Below are 13,111 nucleotides of genomic sequence, written 5' to 3' on the forward strand. Positions count from 1 at the left end.
AGATCCCGTCACAGCGTGGGTCAGTGGGTCAGATCTATCCTTTAATTTGTCACCTATTCGTATATTTAATAGGGATTGTCATATTTATGAGATATGATCCATTTGTGGCCTATGATGGGTCAAGAAATGGGAAAGAGGACTGATAATATGCATCCTAGGGAGCTGAGAATTTAGTTAAAATGACACAACAGTCCTACTTTTTCTGTTTACAATCTGTTTTTCTATGTCTTTCAGTTGCATTCTTGTTTGTTTTCACTTCATATGAGTTTATTATTTTGCTGTTTCTTCACCAACACATTACTGTGACCTAAACGTGGGCTGTGGGACGCGAGATGGACGCACCGCTGCCGTCATTTTCACGCCTGTGTTTCCATTTCTTTGTTCCTCTCTTTGAGTCGAGAGCAGCGGGCGTCTATCTCGTCCTCTGTTGGTCCCTGGAAGTCGCGCGAGTTTGTTCTCGCCATCCAGCAGCAGCCGCTTTGAACTGTCACAGTAAACTTGTGTGTTATGGCCTCGCAGGAGTGTATCTCGCAGTCAGCAGTGAAAACAAAGTTTGAGCAGCACACTATCAGAGCAAAGCAGATCACAGAAAAAGTCAAGAGCATCATGGACGCCATCAACATTGAGGCGGCGGAGAAGAGGTGAGCATCTCCCACTGCACGTTTCTTCCTCTGCTGCTCTTTATTTAGTCTGGAATGTGTTAAAGGAGGTAAAGATCTCATTGCACTGATGTTGTCTTCTTGTGTCAAAGCCGTTAAGGGCTTCTAGAAGTAAAATTAAAATGCTGATGCACCGTAAGTTGAAAATAATGTGGTTAATTAAGCTGTTAATGCTCTAAATATCCATGGATTTCTTCCAGTGCATGCAGCAGGTGAATTTTGGCTTAAATGTGTTTGATTCTGACGGTATTTGTTGTTCTTCAGAGTGGCAGCGCTGGAGGACAGAGAGTACCAGATGGACCGGCTGGAGTTCGTCAAGAATCAGCTCAGCTTGCTAATCAATGACATTAAACAGAAGATCAGAGCGATCAGCGAGGACGTGGAGGATAAGGTAACATATGTAACAGGGATGGAGCCATTATCGTGGCCAATATTTGGCGTGTTTCTAATTATCAGTATCTGTAATTCTATTGGCCGATTATTGATAAATTAAATGTACTACTTCAGGTCTGATGGTCTCAGAAATGTCTCTCAAACAGGAAAAACCCAACAAGAGACACATAACAGGAAATTAGCTCCTCTCACAGTGGCTAAGGCTACGCTAACGGCTAGCTTATAAGTCATTTTACATCAAAGGGGAACATCAAGTAAGAGACAAAACAGATCTCCCCTACAGAAGTACAGCTGAAATATCAGCTAAATTTCGGTAAACATGACAAATTCAGTTCTTCATTAATGCCAATCATGTGACTTTATGGTGCCAGAAAGGAGATTTTTTTCTGTCTGCCAGAATTTCGGTGATGCTGCAGAATCATAGTTTGTCTGTATATAATGTTGGACAACAGAATAATCCATGTTTTCTCTACATATTGCTGTTTTATATTCTGATATTTGAATCTTTCATGCTCATTTTGTCTGTTTCTACTGCACCAGACCACATTTCTGTGTACAGCTGATGAAAGAGTCGATAGGTTTCTGATAGGGTTTATTGTGGCCGATGTTTGGCATTTTTCTGATTATCGGTATCTGTATTTTTATTGACCAATTATTGATCCATTAGAACCTGTCTGTCGTCACTCTGTGGTCCCCGAAATGTCTCTCAAGCAGCAAAAGCTCAACTAGAAACCAGGAAGTTAGCTTCTCTCACAGTTGCTAAAGTTATGCTAACGGCTAACGACCAAATTCGACAGCAGATTAACCTAAAACAGAGCCTGGAAAGCTATAATTAATTAATAATAATCTACCACTTTTTGCATAGAAAATCTGTGGAGTTAGAGTAACATTTCACACATTCACCAGGTCTCAGAGCGCTTTTTGGTTGCAGTGATGGGTTTGTAAAAATACACAATAAAGCACACATAACAAAAATCTTTATAAACGAGACCATGGGATAATGTGCAGCTTTTTTACTAATTTGAGGCATACAGCTATGCAACATCTGTATTTTGAAATACATGTGGAAAAAAACAAAAAATATTTTCTTCTTTTTTAGGTTTATTGCACTTTTACGCAATTTATTGTAGTAGTTAAGACATAAATAAATACATATTATTAAAATTTGGGATATAAAATAAAAATACTACTAAAAAATGGCGCTACAGTATGTAAAAATGTGAGAATACGTCCTGGTGCCCAATGGTAGGTCTTAAAGGGTTAAACTAAAGATGGAGATGTTCAAAGAGGAGGAATATTTAATGCAACATCTTGAGTCCTGATCTGCTGCTGCTTGTCTTCAGGTGTCCAACGCCATGGGGGAGGAGATCTGCCGGCTCCATGTCATAGTCGATGAGTTCCACACGGACTTCCACCCGTCACCTCACGTCCTCAAGATCTACAAATCTGTAAGTCAAATCACAAAACCTAAGCGCTGCATCTGCACCTATTCCATCTGCTTATCCTGTATTCTAATTATCTCTCCTCAAGTGTTCAGTCTAGCCTTAATATAAAACAACAGGCACAGTGAAAAACTTTATTCTGTTGCCATATCAGCACTTTCAATGCTTTGTATTATGAATATTTTGTACATTTAAAAACTTTTTGTACAAGAATCGGTGCAATATTAATGCTTCTCTCAGTTTTTCTACTTATGAAAGAATATGTCCAATGCTTAGATGACTTTATTAATCCCCAGAGGGAAATGAAGTTGTTAGAGCAGCTTGGGTATTCAGTAAAGGGGTAAACAACAAGACAATATTAACAAAAACAGAATATTAGGGTATAAAGTGAAGGTAAAATAAAATAAGATACAAATATATATTATAGATAAAATCAAGAGTGACAGATGACAATAACGAGGTGCAGATAAGTTTACAGATACAATGAATGAATATAGTTAGTTTGTGCAATATTTCCACATCCAGAGGAATTTTTTGGTCTGTGCTTTATTTTTCTGCTAATATTTTTCAAATGTTTGCACTTTTCTTGCTACTCAAACAATGCAAATTTCCCCACTGTGGGATTAATAAAGGGTTATTGCATAATATCATACAAAACATTTCATATTTAGCAAATAATACTTCATATCCACTTAAGAACTCCTATTTTTTTTTATTATTAGACACATTACTGTTTTCAATTAAGATGTTCACGCATCAAATCCTGATCTTCAATTCATGATGTGCCCCAAGAAGTTCATAGAAATGCGGCATTTTTGTGCAAAACAAAACAAAAATCCCACAAATGTATTGAAGGAGCCCAGTTTCAGTGCATTAACGGTTATAAAGTCTGTGTAAATGTGAATACTGGTTAGTACTTCCTGTCTGATCTGTGTTTCCTGTTTGTGTTTACAGGAGCTGCTGACTCACGTAGAAGAAGGGATGGGGAAGAACTTGGCCTTCCGCTGCTCCAGCGCCATCAACGCCTCGGTCCAGTCGTCTCAGAAATACATGATCGGTAAGCGACTGCAAACACGTAAACTCAATGACGAGCTCAGCTTTGCAATATTTAATCGATTGTTTTGTGTATTAGTTTTTTTCTGGGCAAAATCAGGCTTTTATTTTGACTTGTAGCAGTGGCGAATACTTCGGCTTAACCAAGAGGTTGGCTTAAAACAATAGAATAAGTTGGTATAGCTGAATTTGTATCCATCCCATCATTAATTCCTTAATTATAATAGTGAAATAAATCAGCTGCTCAGAGATTCTAGCTTTCTCAGGGTCAGTACCTGATAATTTGGGTCACTCCATGAAAAATCCATCAAAGATTTTGTGTTTTTTAATTTAGGTAACTTTTTCACAGCATGTTTGAGGCCATAACTTAAAATAGCAAAAACAGGAGAATAAATTTTCATAATTGAAAAACAAAATTGTGTTTTGTTTAAAAAATGCAGGCACTGAATATTCAAAACTTTTTTAAAATAAAAATATTTTAACACAAATGTTGTTTCTCCAATCAATGTTACATCTAGTCCAGATGCCACAATCTAAAGCCAAAATCTCATTTTTGTTCAGCGCAATTTTCTAATAAAACCTATTTTAAGCATCAATGTTATGGGATGTATCCTATTTTGAACAGTAAAACTGCAGCAGTTTAGTGTCTATGACACAGAGTCATAGAAACAATCATTGGTACCCTGGATGCGTTTCTGTTTTCTCATAATTCACCAGAGAAAACTTTAAAAAGTGCATTCTGAGTAAACTTTCAAGGAGGGTTTTGTATGTTTTTGTGGTCATTTTATGTCTATTTGTGGTTGTTTTGTGTCTATTCTGACCAGTAGTACCACAGTGAATGCATAGTCCTGACAGTGAAGCACAGAGGTGGGAGTGTGATGATATGTGGCTGAGGAAAACTTTAAAAAGTGCATTCTGGGTAAACTTTCAAGGTTCATATCAGCATGTGTGATAGGTGGTTCTAGACAATGAAAGAATTATTTTTATACATATTTGACACCATAGACACCATTTATTCTGTGTCATAATAATCTCAGACAGATACTCATGAACGTAGCTCATGGCTGTGAAATGGAGAAACAACATTAGTGTTCACATGTTTTATTTAACAGTTCGGAAAAATCATATTGATCAAATCAGTTTGGAGCTTTTAGTGCTTTAAAAGAAACTAAATTTGGACCCACCTGTATGTACTTTAGGGCCCTGTAACTCTGAAAATATTCACAGTATGAAGGTAAAACTTTGCATGGCTTCATTAAAGATATTAAAGTTATCACACACAAAAAAAAAATACCAGCAGGAACTTTCTCATATTTGGTTGATTTTAAATGGAAATTTATATTCTTGACCCTTTAGAAAAATCATAAATCCGTATATTAAACGGAAGAAATATGACCTCAGTGCAGATTTCCAGCCTTTTGTTTTGTGTCATTGTTTCTTCTGTCATTCAGAGATCGTCACTAACCTGTAGGTCGATCAGTTTCTGCTCTCCAGATCGCTGCTATATTTATATTTATCACTGAATGCCATCATCTAAAGTCTCATTATGACAGAAATGCGTCACGGTGACTGACGGTGAAAAGGTGTTAACGTTTCCTCCGATGGAAACGCTCCCGGTGCTGTTATGAAATAGCAGTTTCAAGCTGATATATTTAAATCAAATGCTCCTCTGTTGCTGCTCACAGTGATAATGTGTCGATGCTGTGTTCATATTTTCAACTGTTAGTGGGTTTTTTTAGGGCTGATGTTGATTATTGGTGATCAAGAACTGATATTTGCACCGATATATGTTTAACGTGATGTTTGAACAGCATGTGATAGCAGAGAACCTGTCATTAATAACTTGGTTTCTTCATTAATAAGCAATTATAACGAGAAATGTTAGTGATTAAATTCGGACTGAGATTGATCAGTTTGTCTGCTGCTGTTCTTCTCTATTTTATTAATATTTCAATGTTCTGTCACTTTTATTTCCCACTAAGGTTCATATATTAAAGCTTTATTAATTTTTGTTTTCCAAACTCTGTTTCTGGTTAGTCTGTCTTCTAACTTAGCTGCTAGCCCAGGGATGTCAAACATGCGGCCCGCGGGCCAAAAGCGGTCCTCCAGAGGGTCCAATCCGGCCCTCATAGTGTAAAAATTGCAGAGAAGACATTAACTGCAGATTGTAAACTAGTAAAACTACAAACTTCAAATAATTTCTTGACCATGACAAGCTGTTTTGATAATCAAGTAAAATACTAGATTGTTCATTGTTCTTTTGTCGTTTTAATTTTTTTTATTTTGTCTTGTTTTTGTGTTTTTGTCTGATTTTTTCATTGTCTCATGTTTTTTGTATTTTTTGTTTTCCTTTTTGACTCGCTTGTGTTTTTTGTCTTATTTTTGTCATTTTGTGTTTTGCTTTATTCATTGTTTTGTGTAGCGTTTTTGTCATTTTGTGTTTTTTTTGGTCTCGCTTGTGTTGTCTATTTTTTGGTCGTTTTGTTTCTCGCTTTTATCATTTTTTGTCTTGTTTGTGTCATTTGTCAATTTTTTTGGCACTTTGTAACTTTTTTTCTAATTTTTTTGTCTCTTTTTTGTTTTGTTTCGAGTTTCATGGCGTTGGTGTCTCTTCTTTTTTTGGCATTTTGTTTCTCGCTTTTGTAATATTTTTTTCTTGTTTTTTGTCATTTTTATCTGACTTTTGTCATTTTGATCATAAAGTAAAATACTATATCATTCAGTTCCAGATGACTAAATGTTGTGTTTCTTTGTAGACACTGTGATCTGGAAGTTGTAATGTGGAAATGATAAACTGAGGCATAATGTTGCTGAACTTGAACTTATTTTTCTGAAGAAATTTCAGGTTATTCATAATATTTTGTACAAAAAAAGATAATTCCTTAAATGTGAACTTTTTTGCACTAAAACAAAAGAAAAAATTGGAGTTGTGGTTATTTATAGGTTATTATACTGTGATTTTACTGGTCACTGGAGATCAAACTGGGCTGAATGTGGAACCTGAGCTAAAATGAGTTTGACACCCCTGCGCTAGCCGTTAGCATAGCATTAGCCACTGTGAGAGAAGCTAATTTCCTAGTATCTTGTTCAGTTTTTGCTGTTTGAGAAACATTTCAGAGGCCGCATCACACCTGAAGTAGAGAATTTAATTGATCAGCAGTCAACTATTAAAAATATTGATACCAATAATTGGAAAAATGCCAAATATCGGTCAGGCTGCTAATTGTTCTATCCCTAGAGTGCTCTATCTAGTGTTAAACCTCGTTTGTGTGCATGAGTGCTAGATTAAAACACAAACTTGTAGTTCTAAGTGTTCTCCATACTGCTGCTGATGCTGCATTTCTTTGTACCCCTCCAGAGAGCATGCTCCCTCTGCTGCCCTCCTCGGTCCAGAGCCAAGTCCACATGTTGGTGCCCAGCAGGAAGTTCGACCTGAGCTACGACCTGAACTGCGCCACGCTTTGCAGCGACTTCCAGGAGAACATCGAGTTTCAGTTTTCTCTGGGCTGGACGTCGCTGGTCCACCGTTTCCTGGGTTCTGCCAACGCACAGAGGGCTCTCAGACTGGTGGACCAGAACTTCCAGGTACACGATGGAAAGATGTGACAAAGAGCTGCTTATTTAGCAGGAATATCTACAACCTGCTGCCATTTTTAATCGCATTTCACTGCAGTTTAAAGTCCTGCACCTTTGTAGAAACAGAACAACCATGACTAGAAGTTGTATTTCTTCAATTATTAATGGAAAAAGATTTTTTAAAAACTGGAATCAACATGTAGAACCTTTCCACAAGTGTTACCAACACTGGAAAGAAATAATGACTCTACATATTAGAGATATTCCGCTACTTACATTTGCTAACATCACCTCTACAGAGATGCTGAATGCATCCTCCAACAACTTGCTCCTTTGTTTACTGTTTTTGAGCCGTGCTGCGTTTATTTTATCAGTCAAGTGTGTTTATTTTCCTCTCAGTCTGTCTCGTCGTCTCCTCTCTGCTCTACTTAAACACTGCCTGCAGTTCAACCTGAAAATTCTCTGAATTTTTGTAATTTAACTCTTGGTCACAGCTGAACCTCTGATGCCTTGTTAATTGTTCGAAAGAGTTCTGAATTTTTTGCTTTTTACAGAGTTTGGTCACTACAAACAGTTAATTTTTTGCAAATATTTAAATGAGATTTGTAGAGTGAAGTAACTTTAATGAAATATCACAATTTAATGCTTGGATTTGGTGACTTTTCCTGATGGAACGGCACATTTTTCTTTATTTTTTTAATACATTTTACCTCTTAGGTTTATAATTAGTGTCCACTCTTGTCTCCTCTCTGCTCCACGTAAACACTGCCTGCAGTTCATCTGAAACTTCTCTGAATTTTCGTCATTTGACTGTTGGTCACAGCTGAATCACTGATGGCTTCTCATTTGTGCTGAGGAGCTCAGAATTTTTAGCTTTTCACGAAATCTAGTTAGTGCAAATGATATATTAAAAAAAAAATTTAAATGAAACTGGTAGAATAAAGTAACTTGGATTAAATATTATGATCTTACATTTAGGTTTTTTGATAGAAATGCTCATTTTTCTTAATTTTATGGATATTTTACCTCTTAAACCTCTTTAGCTTCTTTCTATGCTTGTGTCCTCTCTGTTTTGTGGATACACGGACTGCAGTTCATCTGAAAACTCTCTGAATTTTTGTCACGACTGTTGATCACACCTGAATTAATGGTGGCTTCACGGTTGCACTGAGGAACTCTGAATCTTGTTTGTGGAAATGCTCTGTTATTGGCAATTTTTTAAATGAGGCATGCAGAATAAAGTCATTTTGATGAAAAATCACAATTTTAAGCACAGATTTGGTGAATTTTCCCGATGGAACTGCACCTGTTTCTACATAATGTATCTAACTCGCATTTTTATTAGTTTCCATACTCATTTTCTGTCTGCTTTGTGGATGCACAGCCTGCAGTTCAGCCAAAAACTCTTTGAATTTTCTGTAGGTGAATGTTGTTCACAGCTGAGTCGATCATGGCTTTTCAGTTGCGCAAGGAAATGCAGCATTTTTTGTTTTTTTACAGAATCAGTTTAATGCAAATAATGTATTTTTGGTGAATTTTTAGCTAAGAGCTCTAGAATAAAGTGATGAAATACCACAATTTTAAGCTTTTTTTTTTTTAACAAACCAAAGACTATCAGAAAGTTGAAGCAGTTCTTTTCCAGTTTCTGGCTAATCCAGAGGTTTAATTCATTCAAAACATCAGATTTTGATGAACTCTGCTGGTCGTTCCTCAGGTTTCTCGGCCGGCGCTGCCTCCCGCTCAGACTCCCTCCTCTGGACCGTCCTCCATCGCAGCTCCGCCGCCCAACAGCGAGTCGGCCGTCATGACGCAGGAGGAAATGATGCTGGCTGTGGCCACCAACGTGGCGTCTCTGACTTCTCGCACTTCAATGAGCGTCATCATCGTGGGAGGAGTGGTACGTTGTTTTAAAAAGTGTTTGTAGTCACAGCATTGAAGTGTACGACGTGTCTTTAAGGTGGACTGGAGCTGAAAAAGGATATTTATTGCTTTGTAGCTCAAAAGGATTCCTGAAGGCAGCTCAGGTTCCACATTCAGCCCAGTTTGATCTCCAGTGACCAGTAAAATCACAGCATAATAACCTATAAATAAACCCTAACTCCACAATTTTCCTTTGTTTTAGTGCTAAAAAAATACATTCTGAAAATGTTTACATTTAATGAATTATCTTTTTACAAAACATCATGAACAACCTGAAATTTCTGAAGAAAAGTAAATTAAATTTCAACAGTATTATGACAGAAAGACAAAAAACAACAAAACAAGACAAAATATTACAAAAATGAGACACAAAATAACAAAAAAATGAGACAAACGACACAAAACAAAAAAAATTAGACAACAATTAAAAAGCGATAAAAAATGGACAAAAAAAGGACAAAAAATTACGCAAATGACACAAGACAAAAAAATGACGAAAGTGAGAAACTAAACGACAAAAATAGACAGCACAAGTGAGACCAAAAAACGATACACAAAACAACGAATGAGACAAAATGACAAAAAACGCAGTGAGACAAAAACGAGAAACAAAACGACAAAAACGTGAGACAAACAAAAGTCAGACAAAAAACAACAAAAACAAGACAAAATATTACAAAAACGAGACACAAAACGACCAAAACGAGACAAACAACATGAAACAAAATAAGAGACAAAAAATTACAAAGCGCCAAAAAAATGGACAAATAACAAAAACGAGACAAAAAATGACAAAAGCGAGAAACAACACAACAAAAAATAGACAACACAAGCGGGACAAACAACCCCACAAAACGTTATACAAGACCGAATAAAGCAAAACACAAAATGACAAAAATAAGACAAAAAACACAAGCGAATCAAAAAGGAAACACAATGACAAAAACACAAGACAAATGACAAAAGTCTGAAAAGAAAAAGACAAAAAACAACAAAAACAAGACAAAATATTACAAAAATGAGACACAAAATGACAAAAGGACAATGAACAATCTAGTATTTTACTTTATGATTGAAACAACTTGTCATGGCCTAAAAATTATTTTAAATTTATAGTTTTACTAATTTCCAATCTGCAGTTAATGTCTTGTCTGAAATTTTTACACTTTGAGGGCCGGATTGGACCCTCTGGAGGACCGCTTTTGGCCGGCGGGCCGCATGTTGGACACCCCTGCCCTAAGAGATGACTTTCTCATTTAAGAAACAAATAATATTATAAATAATGTCCATCAAGAAGTGAAATTTCTTATATTTAATGTGAAAAATGTAAAAAAAAAATAAAATATGCTGCATGCAGAAATGTCTTGTACGTCTAAAAATCTCAATATAACATAAAAATACATAAATGTAGAGAAATATATGTAACATAAGCATGACATGAAGTTGTTGTTTTTAATGAATTTCAGGTATAAAACTGAAACAGAAGAAACTTTGTGGACTTCTGTATGTCATTTCAGATGTAATACACTCTATGCAAACATCCCTGAAGTGTTTTTTAATTTTTTCCTCGCTAACCGAGCTCCTGTGTGTCTGTTTTCTCTCAGGTGTGGAGGACCGTCGGCTGGAGGCTGATTGCTCTGTCGGCCTCCCTCTACGGCCTCCTCTACCTGTACGAGAGGCTCACCTGGACCACCAAGGCCAAGGAGCGAGCTCTGAAGCGCCAGTTTGTGGACTACGCCACGGAGAAACTGCAGCTCATCGTCAGCTTTACTAGTGCCAACTGCAGCCACCAGGTCCAACAGTGAGTCCAAAGACAGCAACATTTATCAGTTTCTAGTGGAACAAGTACTTGAACCGGAGTGTTTACTGAATCACGTTTGTTGGATAAATCTAATAAATCAGATGATAATGTGGTCATTTCTGATATTCCCTGAAAACTCAGTCAGTGCTTCCATCTGACCTCCTCAGAATCAGCTGATTTTTATATATTTGATGAAGCCATGCAACGTTTTACCTTCATACCATTAATGTTTTCTGAGTTACAGTACTTATAGTACATGAAAGTGGGTTGAAATGTGGGGCTTTTTAATCAGTTACTTTATCCAGAGTTGCTAATAGACACATGGAAGGCTGGAAAACATGTTTGAGTTCTGCTAAAATTAATTTAGTTTCAATTTTTACAGCCTTCCAGGTGTCACAATCTGAGGAAAAAATGTGTTTTTTACTCAGTTTGTCTTCGATAGCCAATTTTGAGCAAAGAAAACTTTAAAAAGTGCATTCTGGGTAGACTTTCAAGGGTGGTTTTGTGTGTTTTTGTGGTCATTTTGTGTCTCTTGTGACCAAGATTCCCACAATGAAAGCATAGTTCTGATAGTGAAGCACAGAGGTGGGCGTGTGACGATATGGGCTGGAGAAAACTTGAAAAGTGCATTCTGGGGAAACTTTCAAAGGTGGTTTTGTGTTACTTTGTGGTCATTTTGTGTCTTTTCTGACCAGTAGTACCATAGTGAAGGCATAGTCCTGACAGTGAAGCACGGAGGTGGGAGTATGATCATATGTTGCTGGAGAATCCTTTAAAAGTGCACTTTGGGTAAACTTTAAAGGCTGGTTTTGTGTTTTTTCTGACCACAACTACCACAGTGAAAGCGTAGTCCTGACAGTGAAGCACAGAGGTGGTAGTGTGAGGATATGTGGCTGGACAAAACTTTAAAAAGTGCATTCTGGGTAAACTTTCTAGCCTCATATCAGCATGTGTGGCAGGTGGTTGGTCAGAACAAGTTAGAGACAATGAAAGGATCATTTTTACACACATTTTATACCAGAATCATCTATTAGACAGGATTTATTTCCTAATATTGTCATATTTTAATATTGTAATGTAGCATCTGGCTGTGAAATGCAGAAACAAGTTTGCTGTACACACATTTTATAGAACCATTGGGAAAATCAAACCAGTTTGCAGCATTCAGAGGCTGTTTCAGGTTCTCCTCTGATGGTGTTCAGTTCTGATGATGTGTAATCTTAGTATGTGACACTTCAGCGGCTGCAGGGGATTTAAGAAGCAGTAATTATCACAGTTTTTAGAACTCCGTCGTTGGAATATTTCATGTGGTTATCCCAAAATATATCCAGAAAAACTAACACAAATTATAAACTGTGAAATTTCCACCCACCTCTATGTGTTTAAGGACCTGTAACTCTGAAAGTATTCCTAGAATGAAGGTAAAACTCTGCTTTCTTCATTAAATACTCTGTTGTGTTTAGTTTCCATAAAACACCTCCAGAGACCTGCTCCATCCAGCCTCTCTGTGGTAAATAAATAAATAAACCGAGCGACGCTGTTCCTTCTGTTTCCAGGGAGATGGCCACGACCTTCGCTCGGCTCTGTCAGCAGGTGGACCAGACGCAGAAGGAGCTGGAGGCTGAAATCTGTCAGCTGACGGCCACCATAGACCAGCTGGAGACGGTCCAGAGCCGCTCCAAGAGCCTGAGGTCAGTCCAGCTTTTACCCAGAATTCAGAGAACCTGCCTGAACGGGGGAGGAATCCTCCATTCAAACATACTTGATCTGCTGAAATGATTGTTTTTTTTTAAAGCTCAAACTCATCTCTACATGCAGAATTGGCTTTAAGTGAGCAGAGAGAACAGATAACACAGAAAAAATACATTTTTTAATGGGGTCCAGAGCAGAGTTAATAATAAAGTGAGAGTTAATGTTTAATAAAACATATAGTAGAGGCTCCCTTTTTAAAGAAGAGTTTGAAAAGAGTTTTGAAAAACGGAAGAAAACAGGGAAATGTTTCCTAAGTGAACAGCACATCACAGATGGTTTGTTTGAGGACTGTCAGAAAGTTCAAAATCTGAGGACTTTTTTAGTTTTTAAACCTTCTGGCTCTGGTGCATGGTGCATTTTTGGTGATTTTGTAAAGATTTGGCTAATTTTCCTATTTGAATGGCAAATCACAGATGGTTAGTTCAAGGACTGTCGGAAAGTTCATAATCTGATTTTTTTTTTCTGTTTTTATAGTTTCCGTCTCTGATAAATGGTGCATTCCTGGTGATTTTGTA

General features: G+C 37.0%; 1 protein-coding gene across 1 annotated transcript in view; it reads left to right on the forward strand.

The window, feature by feature from the left end:
• mfn1b (mitofusin 1b) overlaps positions 1–13,111 on the forward strand; it is a 31,581-nt gene that overhangs the window by 17,391 nt on the left and 1,079 nt on the right. The window contains exons 10-17 of the mRNA XM_023266328.3: positions 520–641; positions 924–1,050; positions 2,396–2,500; positions 3,449–3,551; positions 6,906–7,132; positions 8,838–9,020; positions 10,648–10,844; positions 12,401–12,535. Of these exons, the coding sequence (XP_023122096.2) occupies positions 520–641; positions 924–1,050; positions 2,396–2,500; positions 3,449–3,551; positions 6,906–7,132; positions 8,838–9,020; positions 10,648–10,844; positions 12,401–12,535 (1,199 nt within the window). The remainder of the gene's footprint in view (positions 1–519; positions 642–923; positions 1,051–2,395; positions 2,501–3,448; positions 3,552–6,905; positions 7,133–8,837; positions 9,021–10,647; positions 10,845–12,400; positions 12,536–13,111) is intronic.

This window comes from Amphiprion ocellaris, chromosome 2 (assembly GCF_022539595.1).
Source record: "Amphiprion ocellaris isolate individual 3 ecotype Okinawa chromosome 2, ASM2253959v1, whole genome shotgun sequence".
In the NCBI taxonomy this organism is placed as follows: domain Eukaryota; kingdom Metazoa; phylum Chordata; class Actinopteri; family Pomacentridae; genus Amphiprion; species Amphiprion ocellaris.